Source organism: Ahaetulla prasina, chromosome 14 (genome assembly GCF_028640845.1).
Source record: "Ahaetulla prasina isolate Xishuangbanna chromosome 14, ASM2864084v1, whole genome shotgun sequence".
NCBI lineage: Eukaryota > Metazoa > Chordata > Lepidosauria > Squamata > Colubridae > Ahaetulla > Ahaetulla prasina.
The window spans coordinates 566,586-591,824 of record NC_080552.1 but is presented as its reverse complement, the minus strand read 5'-3'; the positions used below and the strand labels follow the sequence as shown (position 1 = coordinate 591,824).

The 25,239-nt window shown below is 42.5% G+C and overlaps 1 protein-coding gene across 1 annotated transcript in view; it reads left to right on the top strand.

The window, feature by feature from the left end:
• The window catches only part of LOC131185294 (uncharacterized), a 210,222-nt gene that overhangs the window by 69,250 nt on the left and 115,733 nt on the right, over positions 1 to 25,239 (top strand). Inside the window, exons 26-27 of the mRNA XM_058157710.1 lie at positions 945 to 1,124; positions 3,861 to 4,069. Coding sequence (XP_058013693.1) covers positions 945 to 1,124; positions 3,861 to 4,069 — 389 coding nt within the window. The remainder of the gene's footprint in view (positions 1 to 944; positions 1,125 to 3,860; positions 4,070 to 25,239) is intronic.

Below are 25,239 nucleotides of genomic sequence, written 5' to 3'. Positions count from 1 at the left end.
CCTATAAATGGTATTGAGTTAATTATTGTTTTTTCATTGGGTTCATTCTGATTGCACTCTGCACTGTAGTCTTATGGAATTGGGTGGCCTCTAAATTACACAAATAAATTTCAAAATAAATTATTGAAGCACACACAGTCCTCATGTTCTGTTCCCCCTCCCCACTTCACAGAGCAAATGCAAAGTCACGTGTCTCCCAGTCTTTTTATTTGCTACAGACCTGATTTTCTTCAGTTGAGGAAATACTTGGCAGTGACCGTGCAAAGGCCTGCCAAGTTCTGAGTCCGTTATCTCGTGTCCAAGTTCCATTGCCAAAAACTCACTGACAAAGTCCTTTAACCCTCCAACAACTGAGCTGCAGTGCACCCTTGGTAGCTGTTTTGTCCGTCGCAAGGGCCACATGGCACTCCACCCACTTTTATACCTTGTGGAATGTGGCTCAGTGACTCAGCAATCTCTGAGCCTGCCACACCTCTTTCTCTGCTGCGCACACTTATCTTTTCGTCGCTGCCTTGGATCAATCCAGGATTGATCGTCAGCAGCTGGGACTTGAGGCATTGCCAGGGAGGAGGAGGGTGCAGGAGAGGGACGCCTTGTCAGCTCCTTCTCCTGGCCTGCAGCTGGAACTTGGGGCGGTGCCAGCGAGGAGGGTCCTGGCGAGGGAGATCTTGCTGGCTCCTCTCCCTTACTTTCTGAGTCACTCTCCTCCATGAGGACATGCTCGGGGGACGGAGCCACAACATCTCAAGATCACTACAATAAGTTTTGTTTAGAGGCATAAATCTGGTCATTTATCGCGAGCAGAAGATACTGAGCTTGCACCCAACTCAACAATCTTAGAAAAATCAATAAAGGAGTTTCCCTTCTGCTGGAAGTATCCTCCTTTTTAGTTTCAAATGGAAGGAAGAGCTGACTAGTGACCAGGAACCATCTTTATTTTCTAGTTTTCTCTCTTACATTTCCTGGATGTTCGCCAGCTGATTGACTTCATTGCAACATCAAATGCATTGGTCAATGTGACCACAATGAGGCATGTTCTTTCAACCCTAAGGGATAAACAGTCTGAAATCTCTCTTGCTAAAATGGATGAATTCCTGACAAGGCTCAACTTAGTCATCGAACAGGTAATTTCTCAGAAAAATATTTTGCAGGTAGTGTTACATGCTTTCACGGATCTATCTGTAGGCCTTCAAAAAGCAGTGGCCACTGAATTCATCCTTGATGCCTTCTCTCGTCTTCCTTTTTTCCCAGCAAGCTCTTATGCAAGGAGCAAATTATTGTTGCTGGTTTTCTGGACTGATGTCTTGAGGGACACTTGGGAACTTGGATGTCTTCATTTGCCAATCCCCATAATAAAACATTAAATTTATCTTAAATTTGTCAGTTGGATGAGGTTTCCTTTTTAGATCAATAAACCATGTTGAATGGGATGGCTGGTGGGAAGATAGGGTAGGGCAGTGTATTTCAGTGATGTGGGATAATGGGAAGTCGCGGGGGTGGTTTGCTGGTGGGGATTGTGACTTGGGTATTTTGTACTGGTCTCACATTCCACCTTCTTGCACTCACCTCATTTACATGGTCAGCAGATCTGAGGGTCCCAGGTTTTAGGCTACTACTTTTAAATGCCAGATCAGCCAATAGTCAATTTGATCTCTCAGGAGCCTCCAATAAGTTACAAAGGTACTGAAAAAAGTGACCATTTTTCACTTTTACGACTGTTGCAGAATCCCCATGGTCATTTGATCAAAATTTGGATGCTTGGCAAACAATTCATATTTATGACACTTGCAGTGTTCTGGGGTCATGTGATCAGCCTTTGCAACCTTCTGACAAGCAAAATCATTGGGGAAGCCAGATTCACTTAACAGCCATGTTACTAACTTAACAACTGCAATGATTCATTTAACAACTATGGCAAGAAAGGTTGTAAAATGGGGCAAAATTCACTTAACAAATGTCTCACTTAGCAATATAAATTTTGGGATCAATTGTCATCACAAGTCAAGGACTAACTGTATCCTTCTAGAGTGGCTTCGGGAGTAGGGAATTGGGAGCTCTGATAGCCCTGGTTCACTTCCTTCCTCTGTGATTGTTCTCAGTGGGTGTTGATAGGAAGTAAGAAGCCTGTCCTTTTCCCCCTGTTTTGTGGGATCCTGCGGGACTCAGTACTTTCTCCACTTCTGTTTAACATCTACATTAAGCAGCTCAGTGAGATCATCTGCCACTGTGAACTAAGATATCAAATATGTTAACTCCTAGCTATCTGTCTCAGCTCACAGTGAGTTAAATGATGTTGTGACCTCCCTCTCGCAGTGCTTGGGTGGGAAGACTCCAGAGAGGATGGAACCCATCAAATGACACATCTTGAGTGTTGTGACTTGGGTATTTTGTACTGGTCTCACATTCCACCTTCTTGCACTCACCTCATTTACATGGTCAGCAGATCTGAGGGTCCCAGGTTTTAGGCTACTACTTTTAAATGCCAGATCAGCCAATAGTCAATTTGATCTCTCAGGAGCCTCCAATAAGTTACAAAGGTACTGAAAAAAGTGACCATTTTTCACTTTTACGACTGTTGCAGAATCCCCATGGTCATTTGATCAAAATTTGGATGCTTGGCAAACAATTCATATTTATGACACTTGCAGTGTTCTGGGGTCATGTGATCAGCCTTTGCAACCTTCTGACAAGCAAAATCATTGGGGAAGCCAGATTCACTTAACAGCCATGTTACTAACTTAACAACTGCAATGATTCATTTAACAACTATGGCAAGAAAGGTTGTAAAATGGGGCAAAATTCACTTAACAAATGTCTCACTTAGCAATATAAATTTTGGGATCAATTGTCATCACAAGTCAAGGACTAACTGTATCCTTCTAGAGTGGCTTCGGGAGTAGGGAATTGGGAGCTCTGATAGCCCTGGTTCACTTCCTTCCTCTGTGATTGTTCTCAGTGGGTGTTGATAGGAAGTAAGAAGCCTGTCCTTTTCCCCCTGTTTTGTGGGATCCTGCGGGACTCAGTACTTTCTCCACTTCTGTTTAACATCTACATTAAGCAGCTCAGTGAGATCATCTGCCACTGTGAACTAAGATATCAAATATGTTAACTCCTAGCTATCTGTCTCAGCTCACAGTGAGTTAAATGATGTTGTGACCTCCCTCTCGCAGTGCTTGGAGTGGGAAGACTCCAGAGAGGGATGGAACCCATCAAATGACACATCTTGAGTGTTGTTACTGGGTGTATTTTTTGATTGTTTTTATTGAGTTTTTATCCTTGTAAGCCACCCAAAATCACTGCGAGTGAGTTGGGCAACCATACAAATTTCCATAAACAAACAAAAATATGCAACATATATATAGCAACTTGCATCAATTGCATTGTGGCATTATTATACAAATGATTTAGCTGATTATTGGAAATATACATTGAACAAATAAAATTAAATTGGTACAAATGATGCAATTTGCATATTTGCACAATGGCATTTCACATAAATAATATAAATTGCTATGCTGACAGAATTTCATATTTAATAGCAATTTATGAGGAATGGAAATCTCCCTGAATACTCCATTAAATCAAGGTCTCACTGTGTAGTTCGTCATTCAGTAAATCATTTTCATAGCAAACTTTGCTTTCCTGCAGTTTTCTTGCATGCACATTTTGCAGGCAAATTGTGTTGATGCCTGATCTTTGTTACAAAATATAAAAGGGTGCTGTCCAATTTAAAATATGGACTAAATGAATTTTCAGTACCCATTCAGCCTAATATGCCCTCTCTGGTTTAGTGCATCCATCTAAGTGAAGAGCTTTAGAACTTCTCTCTTTTCTTTCCTTCTTTTTGAAATTCTTTACAGAAGAACATTCTGAGCCTCAGAAATGGTAAAGTGAGGCTGGAGCTGCTGAGTACCACTTTGACAAACCTGGCACGCTATTTCTACAAATTTACAGCTTTAGACTACGAATCCTGGTTCTTGAACAAACTAAAATTCCTTTTGCCTAGCATTAATGTGAATTTGTTGCAGCTGATACCACTGGATGTCAGTTATTCTGCCTACAGAGCCATGTAAGTATTACTTTGCCTCCCACAGCCCCATGGCCTCCCCCCTTAAGATCCATCTGCTCAAGCTTTCTTTAAAACACATCTCCCTTTGTATATTTAAAGTCCAAGCTTCCTAGTAGGTTTGATGGATTGGCAAAAGGATTTGGCTCTTTATGCGGTCATGAAAAAATGAATTTGATCTTTCATGCAGCCAAATGTATCATTGTGGAATTTGCTGCCATAATATATTTGATGTAATATTTTTCTTTTGATGATACATGGTTGTGACCATGGTTTAGATGGCTTTGCAGGAGAAAGAGAGGTTTGTTACAATCGTAGATTCACAGAGTTGGATGGGATCTCAGAGATCTTCTAGGCTAAGCCCTCTCCTCAGTATAGGGTCGTCTTTGACAAATGAACATCCATTCTCTGTTTGAAAACTCTGGTGAGCCAGCTTGTTATCATGGCTAAGGCACCAATTTTGATATGGCCCTGGGCACTAAGCCAGCCAGGTGGCCTTGGGCCAGTTACTCTCTGTTTGCCTGGGAAGATGGCAAGGACAAACCACTTGTGGAAAAACTTTGCCAAGAAAACTATAGTTTCTGATCTGGGCTGTCATCAGAAGTCAACAATTGAAGGCACACATACATGTAGCCCTCAATTTACAACCATAAGGGAGGCTGGCTATTATTGTTACAAGTGACAACATCCTCACTTAATGACTGCTACCCCTTGCTTTCCCCAATGCAGCATTAAACAAATATGTGAACTTTTAAGGAGAGCATGGGGTACCACAGGAGTGGGGGAAGCCCTGGGAGACCTTTCCCAGGCCCAGCTGCCTACAACCTCTCAAGACTCCCTTACCCCGAAGCATCCATGGATCTGCTCCCAGCCTGGCCACTTAGCCACCAAAAAGAACTAAAATCAGGCAATAATAGCTACTGGCACATGGGAAGCTGTTAAGAGTTTGTAAGCCAAGGCCTTTTGCCTATCCGGGTACCTTAAAAACAGAACACCCTAAGGCAGCCTGTATAGGAAAGCTGAGCCTTGCATCATCCAAGCACCTCTCTGCAAAAACCAGAAAGGTATGTTTAATGCTTCTGGGCCCTGGAGTGGCTGAATCCCTTGGCAACTGCGTGGAAAGCAAACCAAGGCCTACAGTTTACAGGCAGCCCTCACAAGCCAGTAGCTTCTGCTATCCTATTTTAGGCTGCCTCAGGTGGCTGAGTAGCCGAGTTGGGAGCTGGCCCACGGCCTGCAGGGACTTAGTGGGATGGATGAGTGAGATGGGAGGGGTGGGGTGTGCTGCAATATCCCTACGGTCAATTGTACGGGTGAACAACCATCGGACACTGCAGCAGCAACTCTGAAACTCAGTGGTAAGTAGCTTTATTAGTCATTGAGCTTTCTTTTTTCTCTTTTTATGGTGTTAGTATAAATCTTGATACATTATATTACTTTGGTACTATGATATTTATACAACATACTGAAATTCTTAGCATTCTATTGTTTAGATCAGTGTTATAATTGCTTGGCTTTTTCATTCCAAATTACTATAATTAAAATGAAGAAACAACATACAGCAAGGCATTTGTTATATACTTTGTGTTTATACGTATCAATAGAAGGGAAAATAATACATGAACAAAACAAGCTTAACAGAATTAAAATACAAAAAGGGGGGAAGACAAGGAGAAAAAGAATATATTTTTAAAATTAATCTAATCAGTTTATAATTTCCCCCATTTTTATACATTTGTTAATTAATTAACAACATGAGCACTTAGGTTCTCTTAAAAATCAAATGTAGGTGATTATATTTGCCATTTTGCATGATGTATTGTATATTTGGGAGCCACTTCCTTCAGTGGAGTTAAAATATATATATATATATATATATATATATAGGTCTTTGGTTTTTCGGGTTTTCTCCCGAAAGAGCACAGCCAAGCTCCCACCCAATCAGTTCAAACCCCCACTAGCAGCTAAAAGGAAGAAACAGCTGCGATCACACATTGCTACCAGAAGCACGAAGCTGAAGCCTGAAGATGACGAATGAGACTTCGTCGAAACGTCGCCAAGACACTTCCAATTTTACACGGGAGAAAACCCGAAAAACCAAAGACCTATATACAAACACCCGTGAAAACCTCAGAAAACATATATATATATATATATATATATTTGTTTTCTGAGGTTAAGATACATAAGACCTACATATATACATATATATATATGTAGGTCTTTGGTTGTTCGGGTTTTCTCCCACGTAAAATTGGAAGTGCCTTGGCGACGTTTCGAAGAAGTCTCATTCGTCATCTTCAGGCTTCAGCTTCATGCTTCTGGGAGCAATGTGTGATTGCAGCTGTTTCTTCCTTTTTAACTGCTAGTGGGGGTTTGAACTGATTGGGTGGGAGCTTGGCTGTGCTCTGATTGGATGGGGGTTTTTTTGTGCTCTGATTGGATGGGGGGGTGTCCTGTGTTGGTGGGGGCTTGGTTGTGCTCAGATTAGCCTGAGTTGCAGGGGGATTTGAGCTTGTGAGCTGCATTGCTGTTGTTTGGCTTCGTGTTTGTGGTCGTGCTACATCTTCATAGTGGGTGTCTGTCTGCTGTATACATGGATTGGAGGGGTTTGAAATGGCTAATATTGCAGCTGCAGTCTGGCTTCTGGTCCTTGGTCGTGCTTCCTGATCAGTGTGGGTTTGGGTCTGCTTTCTGGGTGGATGTGTGGTGATGACATCCTGTGTGGGCCTCGTGAGTGTGGGTCTGGTGTCATTCCTCGTGTTAGGGACTCGTTTGTCAATAAGGGCGGGTTTCCAAATGGCTGGTAGGTGGGAGGTATCATCTCGTTTGTTCATGCTGTGTGGGCGTTTTTCTATCTCAATGGCTTCTCTGATTATTCTGTTGTTAAAGTGTTCAGTTTTGGCGATAGTTCTGGTCTTTTTAAAGTCAATATCGTGTCCTGTGGCTTTAAGGTGTTGGACCAGGGAAGAAGTTGGTTCCTCTTTTTTGACTGAGTTCTTGTGTTCTTCAATGCGTGCACTTATTCTTCTATTGGTTTGTCTGATGTATGTGGTGGGGCAGGCGGTGCATGGGATTTCATATACTCCTTGATTTTCTAACTCAATTTTGTCTTTGAGGTTTCTTAGGATGGTGAATATTTTTTGGTTTGTGCAGAATGCTGTCTTGATGTTATGTTTGTGGAGGATCTTGCTGATTCTGTCTGTGGTGCCTTTTATATATGGGAGGAGGGCTGTGCCGTTTTCTTGTTCTCTGTCTTGGATTATAGTGGGGGGTTCTTTTTGGATTAGTTTGGTAATCTTATTTTTCTGGAATCCATTGGATGTTAGTATGTTTGTGAGAGTGTGTAGTTCAGTTTTTAGGTGTTGTTCGTCAGCTAAGCATTTTGTTCTAGAGATGAGTGTCTTGGCTACGGAGTTGATCTGTGCTGGGTGGTGGTGTGAGCGTGCGTGCAGATAGCGGTTTGTGTGTGTTTTCTTCTGGTAGATGGTGTGTCCTAGGGAGCCATTGGGTTTCTTGTAGACTAAGACATCTAGGAAGGGAAGTTGGTTGTTAACTTCTGTTTCCATGGTGAACTGTATTTTGGGGTGTAGGCTATTGAGGTGTGTGAGGAAGTTGTCAAGTTTTTCTTTCCCGTGTGGCCAGATTATGAAGGTGTCGTCTACGTATCTGAGCCAGAGTTTGGGTTTGTGATCAGATTTTTCTACTGCTTGGGTTTCAAAGTGTTCCATGTAGAGGTTGGCAATGACAGGTGAGAGGGGTGATCCCATGGGTGCTCCTTCTATTTGTTTGTATTTTTGTCCGTTATAGATGAAGTATGTGTTGGATAGGCAGTGGTTGGTCAGATCTAGGATGTGCTTGGGGGGGTTATATTTGTTTTGGATAGCTGTCAAGGCTTCTTTGATTGGCACTTGGGTGAAGAGGAGTATGACATCAAAGCTCACAGTAGGTCGCTGGGCTGTAAGTTTTGTTTCTTTATGATCTCTATGAACTGGAATGAGTTTTTTACGTGTGAGGCGATGGATTCTGCATAGGGCTGTAGTTGTTTGGCGAGAAATTTGGCTAGGTTTTGTAGAGGTGAGCCTATGGAGCTGACTATGGGTCTGAGTGGGGTTCCTTCTTTGTGTATCTTGGGGAGGCCGTAGAGCTTAGGGCATCTGGATGATTTCTCTCTGGGAATGATTCTTTGTTGGATTTCTTCGCTGATGGGGGAGGCTTTTATTTTGGATCTAGTGGTTTTTTCTAGGTAGGTGGTGGGGTCTGTTTTTAGGGGCTTGTATGCAGGGTCTTGGAGTAGGTTGGTTAATTTGGTTTGGTAGTCAGATGTGTTCATAACCACCGTGGTGTTGCCCTTGTCTGCTGGTAGGATTATTATGCTGGTGTCTTTTTTCAGATTAAGTAGTGCTGTCTGTTCCTCTTTGGGTAAGTTGCTTTTGGGTGGCTTGCTGCTGCAGAGGATGTTGGTGATTTCAAGTCTGATTTTGTTAGCGTCATCGGGGTTGATTTTGGTCAGGCTGGTTTCAACTCCGCATATAATGGTTTCAGTGGGGATGTATTTGGGAGTGACTGCAAAGTTGAATCCTTTGGAAAGGACATCGGTTTCAGCTTTGGTGAGGATCCTATCTGAGTGAGTGATAACACGAGGAATGACACCAGACCCACACTCACGAGGTCACACAGGATGTCACCACCACACATCCACCCAGAAAGCAGACCCAAACCCACACTGATCAGGAAGCACGACCAAGGACCAGAAGCCAGACCGCAGCTGCAACATTAGCCATTTCAAACCCCTCCAATCCATACATGCAGCAGACTGACACCCACTACGAAGATGTAGCACGAGCACGACCACGAAGCCAAACAGCAGCAGTGCAGCTCACCAGCTCAAATCCCCCTGCAACTCAGACTAATCTGAGCACAACCAAACAGGACACCCCCCCATCCAATCAGAGCACAAAAAAACCCCCATCCAATCAGAGCACAGCCAAGCTCCCACCCAATCAGTTCAAACCCCCACTAGCAGTTAAAAAGGAAGAAACAGCTGCAATCACACATTGCTCCCAGAAGCACGAAGCTGAAGCCTGAAGATGACGAATGAGACTTCGTCGAAACGTCGCCAAGACACTTCCAATTTTACGTGGGAGAAAACCCGAATAACCAAAGACCTACATATATAAACAAATATATATATATGTCTTACATATATATATATATGTCTTTGGTTATTCGGGTTTTCTCCCGAATAACCAAAGACCTACATACAAACACCCGCGAAAACCTCAGAAAACATCTATCTATCTATCTATCTATCTATCAATCTATCTATCTATCGGGGTGGGTTCTAATTTTTTTACTAATGGTTCTGTGGGCGTGGCTTATTATGAGGGTGTGGCTTGATGGTCATGTGACAGCAGGTGTGGCTTGATGGTCATGTGACTGGGTGGGCATGGCCAACTCAATGTCACTCACATCAAGCGATGTATCTGGCCCCTCGCCTCCCAGCCATTCCTTCTCACACCCAGCCTCAACATATCTATAGTTCTCTAAAAATGTTGTTCACAACATTTTTCAATTTTATTATCTGCATACTATAGATGTACTTTCATGGACCACTGAAAGGAGGAAATGGCTCACATGCTTTGCGCAAGAATGTGATAGGCAACAGGCTTTTAAGGGGCTGCCAGAAAGAAGGGGGGGGGAAGTATTTTCCAAAGCACCAGAAGGCAAAACAAGAAGCAAAGGATGTAAACTGAACGAAGGGAGAAGCAACCTAAAACTAAGGAGAAACTTCCTGACAGTGAGAACCAATATAGGTGCAGAAATATTTCAGTCATAATTTCACATATAAAATCGCCATTCGTGTAATACAACCTGCATATTGTTCAAAACAGTCATTAGTATTATGGCTGATGTTTGACAGCAAGCCTAAAAGTCAAAGATCACAAGAGTGCTTCTTTCTCTGTATGTATACAAAACACCACAAACCAGGAATAGCACATTAAGATGGACTTATGCAACCTGATGTACAAAATAAACACACACATATTTATGCTCTGGACTATAGACACTGAATGCATGTAAATCCCTGAAAAATATGTGGTAGCCCTGGGCAAAAGAAAGGCAGTAAAATCACTCTAGGTGTAGGGACAGTGTAAAATATTAACACATGATAAATAATGGAATAATTAAAAATAATAGCACAGAGTTTTCTCTCTCTCCCCCTTCCTTCCTTCTTCTCTTTCTTTCTTTCTTTTTCTTCTTTGTCTCTTTTTCTTTCTTATCTCTCTCTCTCTCCCTTCCTTCCTCTTTCTTTTTCTTTTTCGTTCTCTCTTTCTCGTCTCTATCTCCCTTCCTCTTTCTTTCGTTCTTGTCTTTCTCCCTTTCTCTCTTTTTGTCTTTCTCTCTCTTATCTCTCTCTCACACACACACTTCCTCTCTTTCTTTTTTCTTTCTCTTTCTTTGTTTCTTTTCTCTCTCTCTCTCTCTCTCTCTCTCACACACACACACACACACACACACACACACACACACCTGGTCTCGTTCTCATTCTTCCCACTCCAGATCCTTCTTCCCTCCTCTCCTCGCCATCACCAACTTCCTTTTGCTTGAAACTCCTTTCAGGGTAGGAGGGAAAACCAAATAAAAATGGGAAGGAGGCAAGGAGAGAAAATGGTCTCTCCCCGCCCCAACTCTTCTCTCTCCCAGGAAGAAGGGGATTAACCTAAAAAAACCTCTTTTCCTGAGCAGAGAAAATAGTAGCTGGGAAGGATGTTGCTGCAGAGTTAAAACAACAAAAAAATTGCTCTTGCCCTCTTCCTACCCTCCCTCTTTTTCTCCCTGCCAGTTTCTTTTAGCTTTGGCTCCAATGCCAAAAAAGAGAATTCTCTTTTGTTTGTGAAGTCCCTCTCCTTCCCCCCCCCCATCTGGAGAAAGACAGGAGAGGGCTGCCGCTGCTTCTATCAGTCCCAGCACAGCAACTGCATACAATGCTGGCAGCTTCGGGAGGTGCTGGTCAGCAGGGCGAGGGGAGACAGCCCAGCAACCTTTCTAGCCACGCAACTGCAAAGCTTGCCAAGCTCCCCCTCATCCCCTGCCCCACCTGCCACCCCAAATTGTGCCCCACTGTGAGATGCGCATTTTACCAGAGAGCGGCACCTCCGGATCGTCTCTCAGCCGTTGTGTGCAGGAAAAAACCTTACAAAGTAAAGAAAAACTTCTCGTGAGTGCGAGACAATTTCTTGCATTCAGGAGTTTTTCTTTACTTTGCAATGTTTTTCCCTGCACACAACAACTGAGAGACGATCTGGAGCTGCCAGTCAGCGATCTGCTGGCTTCCTGTAATCTGCAGTTTACAGGAAGTAAACACACACACACACACACACACAAGCCCCTGTTGCCTCTGCTGCCACTTCTCGCCACTCTTAAAGTTGATTGTTAAGAGCTGGATGATGTTTTCTTAGATCTCTGATGCTCCAACAATGATTTGGGGAGATCTAAGGAAACGTCTTCCAGCTCTTTGCAATAGACTGGGGTATCAACCTTTTTATACCTACCGCCCACTTTTGTATCTCTGTTAGTAGTAAAATTTTCTAACTGCCCACCAGTTCCACAGTAACGCGCCATGTATCGTCGTCTGCGCATGCCTCTCGCACATTGTGGATTGGGGTTGGGGGGGCTGCACCGGCTACCAGCTCTGCTTGTCTGTTACAGCTGGGTGGTGTGGGGGGAGATGCACAAGCTATTCTGGGATGGGGCTCTTTTGTTTGCGGTTGCACTATAGCGCCATTTAGTTTCACTTACGTAACGTGAACTAAACTTATGCACAGGCGATACAAATAGTATATTTTCAGAAATTTAAATTGTCACGGGGAATTTTATGAAAACCTAATGAAAATGTTTTTAAATAATGTTATGAAATTTTTTTTAAAAGTTAATTAAATTAAAAAAAAGGAAAGTGCTTCAGTATCAGACAAAACCTCTACCGCCCACCATGAGAGCTGGAACGCCACTAGTGGGCAGTAGGGACCAGGTTGACTACCACTGCAATAGACTTTAAGAATGGCAAGAAACAGGCAGCAAAAGAAGCATCAGTGGGGGCAACAGGGGCTTGTGTGTGTGTGTGTGTGTGTGTGTGTGTGTGACATTTGGCCGCCCTCCCCCAGCACCGCCACTGCCGCTGCCCCCTCACCTCCAGCACAGCAGCTTTGTCTTCCCGAAGGGCCGCCCGGCCATCTACTGGCCAAGCCGGAAGGCAGGCAAGTATGGCAGGGCCACAGGGAAGGGAGCTAGCTAGCTGGGCGGCCCTGACATGGTTGCCTGCCTTCCCGGTGGTCCCTGTGGCCAGGCCTGCAAAGTGATGGATTAATTCTTCTTCTTCATAAACTGTAACTGTTTATTTGAGATCTGAGTTCTCTTTTTTATTATTCTTATCTTTTTCTATCCTTGTTAATAGAGGAGTTATTTGACTAGTTGTCGATATTTTGGAATTTTCAGGGTTGAAGTCAGCTTCCCTCGCTGTCTTGGCTCTCTGCCCAGACTTTAACAGAGACTGGATTTTGGTGGTATAAAACCCCAGTATTGGCCGAATAGAATATTTAAATTTATTTATTTATTTTGTCACACAGTATATATAAGCATAAGTATGAAATAACTATACAATATATAAGCATATATATGAGCATGAGTATGTAATAACTAATGTCAGACTATCTCTGATTATATTTAGGAAAGAAAATACCTTGACTTTATTTGAAAATAAAGAAAAGTACTTTTACTAAATACATCTGGATTACAGCTGTGTATAGTTGAACCTGAGACAAAATATGGCCAACATCCCATATCCCCTCGTTAGTCCCCCCTCCCCACAAGAGGTCAGGCAGGGCTGGGCCAATGCCAGCTCCTTCTCGCCTCCCCCACCCCACCCCGTGGTAATCTTCTTCCGAAGGTCTCCGGCTGCTTGGCATGTCAGGAATGCAGGTTTCGTTGAAAAGCCCACGCATTTGGCCTTCATGCTGATTTCAAATCTTTCCTCCCCTCCCCTTCTTCTTTTTTATGTCAGAAGACACTCTTAAAGGGCCCTCTTCTCTTATCCTGAATAGGATAGTAATACACCTTAAGTCCATGAGCTACATGAAACATAATGACATTTCAATTTAACTACTAAATATAAAATGCACAAATGGAAGTGAAGATTGGAGTGGAGGCTGACATTCGGCCCTCGTGCAACAAGGACATTAGTCCTAAAAAAGAAAAGAGAAAAGTTAAGGTTTGTCAGGATATTTTCTATAGAATTATGTTATCTTGTCTGAAACGCGAACATCTTCCTTGTTCACCCATTCAGCCTGGGACAAAGGGAAGTGTTTCCAAGCTATAAGATACTGGATTTTATTTCTATGTTTTCTGGAATCTAAGATTTCTTTTACTTCAAAATGTTGTTCGCCTTCTATGAGAATTGGTATGGAGTGGGTGTATGGTTAGCACGCAATGGAGACGTGTGTTCTGGTTTTAGTAGGCTAACATGGAAGACGGGGTGAATTCTCCTCAGTGTTTTAGGTAATTCTAGTTGTACACTCAGTGGGTTGATGATTTTTACTATGGGGAAAGGTCCCACATATTTAGGTCTTAGTTTTTTAGATTTTTGAGTGGTTTTTAAGTATTTGGTGGAGAGATAAACTTTATCTCCAACTTGGTACTTGTTCTCAGGAGACCTTTTTTTATCAGCTTGCTTTTTGTGTGCACGGTGGGCGTTATCAATAGCTTTGCGAGTCATTTTCCATGTGCTTTGTATTTGATCTATTCATTCTGATAACAATGAAATTGTGGTTTTTTCCTCCGGAAATTCTGAGATGGGAACAAAGTCTTGGCCAGAGGCTATTTTAAAGGGAGTGAATCCTGTGCTACTATGAATTGAGTTATTGTAGGCTACTTCCGCAAAAGGTAGTAGGTCCGCCCAATTCTCTTGTTGATAATTAATGTAACAACGTAGATATTGTTCTAGTATTGAGTTCGAGCGTTCACAACCTCCATTAGTCTGAGGATGGTGGGAGGAGCTTAATCCTTGGGCGGAGCCTATCAGCCGCAAAAACTCTTTCCAAAATTGAGAAGTGAATTGAACCCCTCGATCTGAAATTATACATTCGGGAACTCCGTGGAGTCTGTAGATGTGTTGCACAAACAACTTTGCCAAAGTTTTTGAAGAAAGTATTTTGGAACATGGGATGAAGTGGACTTGTTTGGAGAACAGGTCTGTAACTACCCAGATTACTGTATTGCCCGCACTTTCGGGTAACTCCACTATGAAATCCATGGATATTTCTTTCCATGGGGCTCCTGGCCAGGCTACTGTTTGAAGCAATCTAGGAGGCTTCCCTGGTGGTCTTTTTTTTTTTTGTTTACATTTATATCCCGCCCTTCTCCGAAGACTCAGGGCGGCTTACAATGTATAGGGCAATAGTCTCATTCTATTTGTATATTTTTACAAAGTCAACTTATTGCCCCCCCAACAATCTGGGTCCTCATTTTACCTACCTTATAAAGGGTGGAAGGCTGAGTCAACCTTGGGCCGGGCTCGAACCTGCAGTAATTGCAGGCTCTGTGTTCTAATAACAGGCTTCTCTGTAGCCTGAGCTATCCCGGCCCCTGATGCGCAAATAGGGCAATTTGCTATATAAGATTCAATGTTCTTTTTAAGTCCTGGCCACCAAAATTGTCTTTTAAGGAGGTGCAATATTTTCACAAAACCAAAATGTCCTGCCATTTTAGCATCATGGCATCGTTGTAGTATGGTTTCTCTGAGTGATGCAGAAACATATAGCTTTGCCCCAATCCAAGCTAGTCCATCATGGAGCGTGCATTCATGTGAATGAGCCAAGAACCAGTCGTCTGTGTTCAAGGCCTCTTTTAATAACTTAGTTAATTTATCTGGTAGTGATGTCTCGGTTTTAGTATGGCTTCGAGTTATAGCAGGAGCTGCTAATTGTTGAATGGGAGTATTGGGCATATCACCTCGGAACAAACACTATTGTATTGGGGCAGTCATGAAAGAGCATCTGCCAGAAAGTTCTTTCCTCCAGGAATGTAATGTAAAGTTAAAACAGTTAAAATATTGAGCCCAACGGGCTTGTTTAGGCGAAAGTCTTCTGTGAGTTTTTAGGGCTTCCAGGTTTTTGTGATCAGTCCAAACTTCGAAAGGATGGTTAGATCCCTCTAAGAATTGTCTCCACGTGCGAAGAGCCCAGTGAACCGCAAAAGCTTCTTTTTCCCAAATAGCCCATCTCCTTTCAGTTTCAGTCAATTTCCAGGAAGTGAAAGCACAAGGTTGTAGTTTACCATCAGCATTGTTTTGGAGCAAAACGACTCCGACTGCTACATCACTAGCGTCTGCTTATACCACAAAAGGAAAATCCATGTCGGGGTGTTTTAAGATAGCTTCTGCCACAAACAGCTGTTTCAACTTTTCAAAAGCTGCTTGGCATTCCATTGACCATTCAAGGGGTAATGAAGGTTTGGGTTTTGTATTTCCTTTAGTTTTTAGGAGGTTGGTGATAGGTAGAGCAATTTGAGCAAAGGAGGGGATGAATTGATGATAAAAAATTTACAAATCCCAAAAAACTTTGCAGCTGTTTGCACGTGCGTGGGGGTGCCCATTCTAAGACAGCTTTCACCTTCTCTGGGTCCATTTCCAATCCGTCCGCCAAGATGCGGTATCCCAAATAGTCTATTTTTGTCTGATGAAAATCACATTTGGATAGTTTGGCACAGAGTTCTGCTGCTAATAATTTTTTGAGTACCTTACTAGCTTTATGTGCTCATCCATTGTTTCAGTGTAGATAAGAATGTCATCAAGGTAAACGAGGACCCCTTTAAACAAGTGTTGATGGAGTATTTCATTTATCAGTTGCATGAAAACCGCTGGAGCCCCTTGCAGTCCAAACAGAAGTACTTGAAACTGAAAGCAGCCCAGGGGACAGTTGAAAGCTGTTTTCCACTCATCCCCTTCCATTATGCGAACTCTGTAGTAAGCCTCTCGTAAGTCCAATTTGGTGAAAAACTTCCCTTTCGCTAGATGGGCCAACATGTCTTTCATGAGTGGCATGGGGTATACGTTTTCGGCGCATATAGCATTCAGATTTCTATAGTCCACTATGAGACTAAAAGAGCCATCTTTCTTTTCTCGGAACATCACCGGTGCAGCCACTCAAGGCCTAGCCTGTTGAATGAACCCCTGCTCTAAATTTTTGTCTATGAATTTGCATAACTCCCCCAATTCTTTCTGGGTCATGGGGTAAGCTTTCGGTTTTGGGAGCTTTACCCCTGGGAGAATGTCTATTGCACAGTCAGTAGGCCTATGGGGGGGTAGTACATCCAATGCCTTTTCACTAAAGACTTCTCGTAAGTCCCAGTATTCTTTGGGAATCCTCTCTTCCCCTTCTATCTGTTCCATCATTGCCCCCATCATGTCGTGGGGCACAGCAGATTCCTCCCTGGTGTCTCTTTCCTCCACTTTTGTCACTCTAGAGCGAAAACGTAAGACCCCCGTCTTCCAGTTAATATGTGGGTTCCACTTCCGGAGCCATGACAGGCCTAGCAGCAGAGGCTGGTCCATTCCCGGGGCTATTATAAAGTTTAAGATCTCTCGATGGTCTCCCATCGTCATCTCTATTGGTTCCGTTACAAAATGGGCAGGGCCTCCCCCTGCCACAGAGCCATCCAACTGGCAAAAAGCTATAGGTCTACTCAAAGTTCTTAGTTTTAGTTCCATTTTCTCTACTACCTCAGGGCTGATGATGCACCTGGTACACCCGGAGTCTAGGAGAGCTAGCATTTCCCCTTTATTTCCCGAGGAAGGGACATGCAGTTTGACCAGGATTGTCAAAGGGCCCCGTTTCAAACTCACCAGAAGGTCTTCATCGGAATCGGAAGTGGTTTCGCTGTCATTGGACACGGTCGGAGTCCTACGCTCCTCCTCGATGGGAGTGGCCTTCTTGGCGACGCCTACTTCTGCCTTTGCTGGCTCTCGCGCCTTGGTAGTTGGTTTCACCGGTCCCTTTCCACCACTAGGGGTTGTCTTTGGCACCAGCTTCACCCGGCAGTCAGCCGCTCGGTGGCCTTTCTTTCCACATCTGAAGCATGCAGTGGATCGTTGCCTCCTACTCTCCGAAGTAGGGGAGTCCTTTGGAGGGCCTCTAGGGAAATGGGCGGGGTTTTGTATCCCAGCGCGCTCTGCTCGACTACGGTCCTTCACCAGCTCGATTTCCATCTCTGCTGCCAGGGTATACCAGCCGTACAGTGTGGTTGGTGAGGCCCGCGCCCGGCACAGTGCATACAGGTCCCCATTCAGGCCATCTTTGTAAATTTATTTATTTATTTATTTATTTATTTCAATTTTTATACCGCCCTTCTCCCGAAGGACTCAGGGCGGTGTACAGCCTAGTAAAAATACAATGTATAAGCATTAAAAAGAAGTTAAAAAGAAATATTATAACGTGGCCAAAATTTTTTAAAACCATTTAAAATCATAAGACATAAATACCCCAATAAAATATCAATCCAGTCCCGCTTGAATAAATAGGTGCGTTTTCAGCTCACGGCGGAAGGTCCGAAGATCAGGCACTTGACGTAAACCAGGGGGAAGTTAATTCCAGAGCGTAGGAGCTCCAACAGAGAAGGCCCTTCCCCTGGGGAAGTCGGTGGGAGGCAAAAGGTAACAGCAGGCGGTCCCGTAAGTACCCGGGTCCTAAGCCATGGAGCGCTTTGAAGGTGGTAACCAAAATCTTGAAGCGCACCCGAAAGACCACAGGAAGCCAGTGCAAGCTGCACAGGATTGGTGTTATATGGGAGCAACGAGTCGCTCCCACTATTACCCGCGCAGCTGCATTCTGAACTAGCTGCAGCCTCCGGGTGCACTTCAAGGGCAGCCCCATGTAGAGAGCATTGCAATAGTCCAAGCGGGAAGTGACAAGGGCATGAGTGACCGTGCATAAGGCATCCCGGTCAAGAAAGGGGTGCAACTGGCGCACCAAGCGTACTTGGTGGAAGGCCCTCCTGGAGACGGCCGCCAAATGATAAATCAACGACAGCCGCCCATCCAAGAGGACACCCAAGTTGCGCACCCTCTCCGTTGGGGCCAATAACTCGCCCCCCACAGCCAGCTGCAGCTGCAGCTGACTGTACCGGGGTGCCGGCATCCACAGCCACTCCGTCTTGGAGGGATTGAGCTTGAGTCTGTTTCTCCCCATCCAGACCTGTACGGCTTCTAGGTACCGGGACAGCACTTCGACAGCTTCATTGGGGTGGTCCGGGGTGGAAAAGTACAGCTGAGTATCATCAGCGTACAGATGATAACTCACCCCGAAACCACTGATGACCTCACCCAGCGGCTTCATGTAGATATTGAACAGGAGGGGCGAGAGAATCGACCCCTGAGGCACCCCACAAGTAAGGTGCCTCACAGTCGACCTCTGCCCCCCTGTCAACACCGTCTGCGACCGGTCGGAGAGATAGGAGGAGAACCACCGATAAACGGTGCCTCCCACTCCCAACCCCTCCAACGGGTGCAGCAAGATACCATGGTCGATGGTATCGAAAGCCGCTGAGAGATCTAATAGGACCAGGGCAGAGGAACAGCCCCTATCCCTGGCCCTCCAGAGGTCATCCACCAACGCGACCAAAGCTGTCTCCGTACTGTGACCGGTCCGGAAGCCGGACTGGAACGGGTCCACAGAGTCACCTCCAACCATCCTCTCATCAGGGGAACCAGATCACTGAACTCCTGGTTGTAGTCAGCCACTGTTCTCCTCCCTTGCCTGATGGTTTTCATGCGGCCTTTGGCCTTCTGCTCTGCCAGGGGGTCCTCAAACCTCCTCTTCAGTGCGGTCATGAAGTGATCATAGTTTTCCAGTAGGGGGGAGTGCCCGTTGTATAACGACACAAACCAAGCAGCTGCTCTTCCAGTTAGGTTTTGGGTCACGGCTCTAACTTGCGCTGCCTCTGACCAATATTCTTCCCCCCAGTCCATCATATGGTTATTCACTAATGCCTAACTCCTTGGCATCTCCATCAAATTTCCTAGATGGGGGGGATTTTTGGTTTTTTCCTTCCCTGCACAGTCTCACTTGGCCAGCAGGTGGCATCCGCCCTCCATCCAACTCGGCTGTCTCTGGGGAAGGGATTTCTGGCTCTGGTTCCTCCAAAATCTCTGGGACACTCCCCCAGCTTCTCCCCTGGCAGTTCCTTTATCTTCATCCCTCTCCCCCCCTGGAGGACCGAATAGGGGATTCATACCTTTGACGAGCTTCTTGCCTCTCTCTCACCTCTTGGAAAAGACGCAATACCTCGTCCAACTGGAGCTTATCTCTGATTTCCTGCTCTCATTGCCAATCTGAAAGCCTTTCTTTTTTCTTTCTCCTTGTAGTCAATCCAGAAGGAAGCTCTTCGGGGTCTGGCAGGCTGACCACTCCTAATGACCATTTGGCCTTATCCCATTTGTCTTCCAACTGCAAAAGTTCCATCCACCAAACTCTGCTCTCCTCCAGTTTAGCATGAAGCATAGCAGTAGACATACGTTCTGGCAACTCCTCAAGTTCAGGGGTTGGCTGGCTTCCCATCAAAGTTTCCTTTTCGACCCCCTCGGTATTTAGTTTTAAATCCTGGTTGGTCAACATGGTGGTGAGATTCAACTAAATGTCAGACTGTCTCTGATTATATTTAGGAAAGAAAACACCTTGACTTCATTTGAAAATAAAGAAAAGTACTTTTACTATATACATCTGGATTACAGCCGTGTATAGTTGAATCTGAGACAAAATATGGCCAACATCCCATAAACCCTTGTTAGTCCCCCCCTCCCCACAAGAGATCAGGCAGGGCTGGGCCAATGCCAGCTCCTTCTCGCCCCACCCCCACCCCATGGTAATCTTCTTCCGAAGGTCTTTGGCTGCTTGGCATGTCAGGAATGCAGGTTTCGTTGAAAAGCCCACGCATCTGGCCTTCATGCTGATTTCAAACCTTTCCTCCCCCACTTCTTCTTTTTTATGCCAGAAGACACACTTTTTTTATTGAAAAGTTTTAAAAACAAAACATTTCCCCTTTTTTCCCCTCCTCCCAGAAAACCCCTTCCCCTCCCCCAGCTTCCCGGGTCAATCACAAGGTATTGTTATACATAAGCCAAACATAGAGTAAAATTTTCCCTTCTAATCCAATTAACCTCATCCAAATCTTTTCATCTCCCAACCCCCCCATTACATAAAATAATACTTCCTAATTATTCAAAGGCAATCTGATATTTCTTAATCTGATATCTGTTTTGTAGATAATCAATCCATTTTTTCCATTCAATTAAATATCTTTCCTGCGTATTGTCTTTTAAAAAAGCTGAGATTTTAGCCATCTCAGCCAAATTAATGACTTTCAATATCCATTCTTCTATTGTAGGTACCTCTTCTTTCTTCCAGTATTGTCCAATCAACAGTCTTGCTGCTGTTATTAAATTCAGAATCAATTTAGTCTCAATCCCTGTACAATCCGTTATAATTCCCAAAAGGAAAAATTGCGGCAGGAACTTTATCTTCTTCTTCAGTACATTTTGAATAATCCACCAAATTCTTATCCAAAAGACCTTAATTTTCTTGCAAGTCCACCAAATATGAAAATATGTAGCGTCATCACAATCACACCTCCAACATTTCGCTTGGATATTAGGATACATACATGATAATTTTTTGGGATCTAAGTGCCATCTATAAAACATCTTATAAAAATTTTCCCTTAAATTCTGTGCTTGTGTAAACTTAACATTTCTAACCCAGATTTTCTCCCATGTTTCCAACATTATTGGTTCCTGAATATTCTGTGCCCATTTTATCATACAATCCTTTACCAAATCCTTTTCCGAATCTATTTCAAGCAACACATTATACAATCTCTTTATATGCTCCTGGGTCTGATTTCTAATTTGCTTTATTAAATTTTCCTCCCTTTGCATTATACCAATTTTTTGATCTTCTTTCCATCTAGCACTTATTTGCCCATATTGAAACCAAGTATAATTCCTCCCTTCTTCATTTAATACCTGTAATGATTTTAATTGCAATCTACCTCCTTCAGCATACAAAAGTTCTTTATAAGTAATCATTTCCTGTTTCTGTTCTATATTTATATTCTCTATTGCATGTCTGGGGCTCGCCCATATAGGAATCTTGTAATCTAATTTATAGAATATTTTTCCAGACCATAAAGAGCACTTCTCAACACATGATTCTTAAAAGCCCTATCCACTTTTTTCATAAAATAAATACGCATGTCATCCATATAACAAGTCATAACCTTCTATATTCAAAATTCTTTCCTCCGTTAAATTAAACCAGTCACTTATTACTGAAAGGGCTACTGCTTCATAATATAGTTTAAAATTAGGCATTTTAAGGCCACCTCTTTCCCGTGAGTCCTATATTATTTTCATTTTAACCCTCGCCTTTTTACCCTGCCATATAAATTTATTAATCCCATTCTGCCAATCGTCCAAATTTTTATCTTTCTTAATTATTGGTATCATCTGGAACAGAAACAAAAATCTAGGTAACACATTCATTTTGATAGCCGCAATCCTCCCCAATAGCGATAACTGCAATTTTTTCCAGACACTCATATCATTCTGAACTTTTTGCCATAGCATAATTATTCTTATAAAGTTTCTTATTCGATGAACTAATATAAACCCCTAAGTATTTAACTTTTTTTACCACCTCAAATCTCGTTATTTCCTCTAGTTTTTGTTTCTGTTGTATAGACATATTTTTGATTATCACCTTTGTTTTATTCTGATTTATTTTAAATCCTGATACCTTTCCATATTTATCAATTACTTCCAACAAAAATCTACTTGAATTTATAGGATTTGTTAAAGTAACCACTACGTCATCTGCAAAAGCTCTAACTTTGTACTCATATTGTCTAATTTTAATTCCCTCTATTTTCGTTAACTCTCGTATTTTATCCAATAATGGTTCCAGAGTCAAAACAAACAATAGTGGTGATAAGGGACATCCCTGTCTCATTCCTTTCGCAATCTTAATAACTTCTGTCAAACTACCATTTATTATAATCTGAGCTGTTTGCTCTCCATAAATCGCTTTAATTATTCTAATAAAACAATCTCCAAATTGCATTTTCTCTATTAATTTAAATAAAAAATCCCAATGCAATCGATCAAAGGCCTTCTCCGCATCCAAAAAAATAAGTGCTGCTGAAGTATTCTTCTTTTCCAAATATTCCAATATATTAATAATCTGTCTAACATTATTCCTCATCTGCCTCCCTTTTATAAAACCAGATTGATCAGTATGAATTCTTTGTTGTAAAACTAACATTAATCTATTTGCTATTATTTTAACAAAAATCTTATAATCATTATTTAAAAGTGAAATCGGCCTGTAGTTACCGGGTTTAGAGCAATCTTGCTCCTCTTTTGGTATCAGTGAAATAAAAGATGTTTTCCATGATGGGGGTATTCCCACTCCTAGTTGTATCTGATTAAATAATTCTTTAAGTGGGCCTAATATTTCATCCTGTAATTTTTTATAATAACTTGCTGTAAGACCATCTGTACCAGGGGTTTTCCCCATTTTTAATTGTTTAATTGCCTCCACCCAGAAGACACTCTTAAAGGGCCCTCTTCTCTTATCCTGAATAGGATAGTAATACACCTTAAGTCCATGAGCTATTCTACATTAAACATAATGACATTTCAATATAACAACTAAATATAAAATGCACAAATGGAAGTGAAGATTGGAGTGGAGGCTGACAACTATATTAATTGGATATAGCAAAAGGAAACAATAGGACAGGAATGGTAGGCACGTTTGTGCTTTTAGGCACGCCCCTTACAGACCTCTTAGGAATGGGGTGAGGTCAATAGTGTACAGTTTTTGGTTGAAGCTTTGGGGATTTTGAGAAGAGACCACAGAGTCAGGTAGTGTGTTCCAAGCATTAACAATTCTATTACTGAAGTCATATTTTCTGCAATCAAGATTGGAGCGGTTAACTTTAAGCTTAAGCTTAATGTGCTCGTGTATTGCTGCAATTGAAGCTGAAGTAGTCTTCGACAGGAAGGACTTTGTAATAGATGATTCTATGAGTTAAACTCAGGTCCTGTCGAAGGCGACGTAGTTCTAAATTTTCTAAACCGAGGATTTCAAGTCTGGTGGCATAAGGTATTTTGTTGTATTCAGAGGAGTGGAGAACTCTTCTTGTAAAATATTTCTGGACACGTTCAATTGTATTGATGTCAGAGATGTGGTGAGGGTTCCAAACAGGCGAGCTGTATTCAAGAATTGGTCTAGCAAATGTTTTATATGCTCTGGTTAGTAGTGTAGTGTTTTTGGAGAAGAAGCTACGCAAGATTAGGTTTACAACTCTTTTATTATTATTATTTATTAAATTTTTATACCGCCCTTCTCCCAAAGGACTCAGGGCTGTGTACAGCCAAAGATAAAACACAGGATATATACAATTAAAACCAATATTTAAAACATAGCAAATTACAAAAAGGCTGAAAATTTTAAGGCCTTTTTTGCGATGTAGTTGCAGTGGGCTTTGGCACTTAGATCATTTGATATGAAAACTCCAAGATCTTTAACAGGGTGGGGTTCATCAGTAAGGTAATGTCCATCAAGCTTGTACTTAGTGTTTGGGTTCTTTTTTCCAATATGTAAGGCTGAGCATTTGCTGGTTGAGATTTGGAGTTGCCAAATTTTAGACCATTCAGATACGAAATCAAGGTCTTTTTGGAGGATAGCTGTATTGTTGGTTGTGTTAAATAGTTTGACATCATCAGCAAAGAATAAAAATAAAATAAAAATAAGAAATAAAAAAAAATATTTTTATTTTTAATAAAAATATTAAAAAGGTTTCAAGCCTGAATAACATTGAAGGAAGAACAATCTGCCCAAAGTTTAACAATATTCTTTTGCAACTATGTCTGCTGGGGAGCCAAGAAATCTCTGTTAATTTCTTAGAATATATCCTACAGAAGGGGTGTCAAACTCATGTTATCACAGTGTTGTCATGTGATATATCGCGACTTTCCCCCCCGTTTGCTAAATCAGACATGGGCATGGCCAACGTGTAACACATCCATCCCGTGGGCTGCGACTTTGACAGCCTTGCCCTTTAGTCTAAAAGTTGGGAAAGAGAGTTCATTATTACTCATCTGTTACGCCACCTGCCCTTGTTCAAAGAAATATCAGCAATCCTATGTCTCTGTAAAACTAACCTCTGTAGAACTAACCTCCGTGTCTTCTTCATCTTGAAGCTCCAATCTACGTGAGGTATCCGTGAATTAAGAGTACAGTTTGAAGCATGGGCTATTTACTTCCTTATCTAATTTAGAGATGTAGTTTCCCATTAGAGACTTTAATTCTTCAATATTTTTTTTTTTGCTTCCAAGAGTTGGTCAATATAGCAATAACTGTTTGTGCCGTCAAGAGGCAATTCTTGGCAACCAAATCCAAGTCTCCTTTAAAATTGCTCTTAGTATTACCCTTGTTCTCTCCTCTGTCTCCTAATAGAGCCTCATTTTTCAGAGAAAGACAGTCATCCACCTCCCAGTCCAGTAAGGAGCAGTGCTTATTTACTGAGGTTATGAGGGGGAAGAGGAAAAAAAGGTTTACTTGCAGTGTCCGTTCTCTGAAACAAGTCCTTTATCTTTGGTTGTCTGGGGGTTGTTGCTGCCAGGTTGTGTTTAGGGTTTCCTCCCAATCGTATTCTATTAGATAATATATACTATATAGATAATATTTTATATAATTATATACTGTATAATATTAGATAAAAAATAAACTATTTTACAGCCATATAAGCTGTCATAGGGCACCCATCTTGCCTCCTCCAATAACTACCCAGAAGTTTGCTCTTGCCATACACAGGGAAGAGGAGAAACAGTCTGATCCAACATCTATTAATGTATGATTTATTTACAAGTAGTCCTCAACTTATGACCACAACTGAGCTCAAAATTTCTGCTGCTAAGCGAGACAGTTGTTAAGTGATTTTTGCCCCATTTTACGACCTTTCTTGCCACAATTATTAAGTGAATCATTGCAGTTGTTTTGTGACTCTAGCTCCACCATTGACTTTGCTTGTCAGAAGGTCGTAAAAGTAATCACATGACT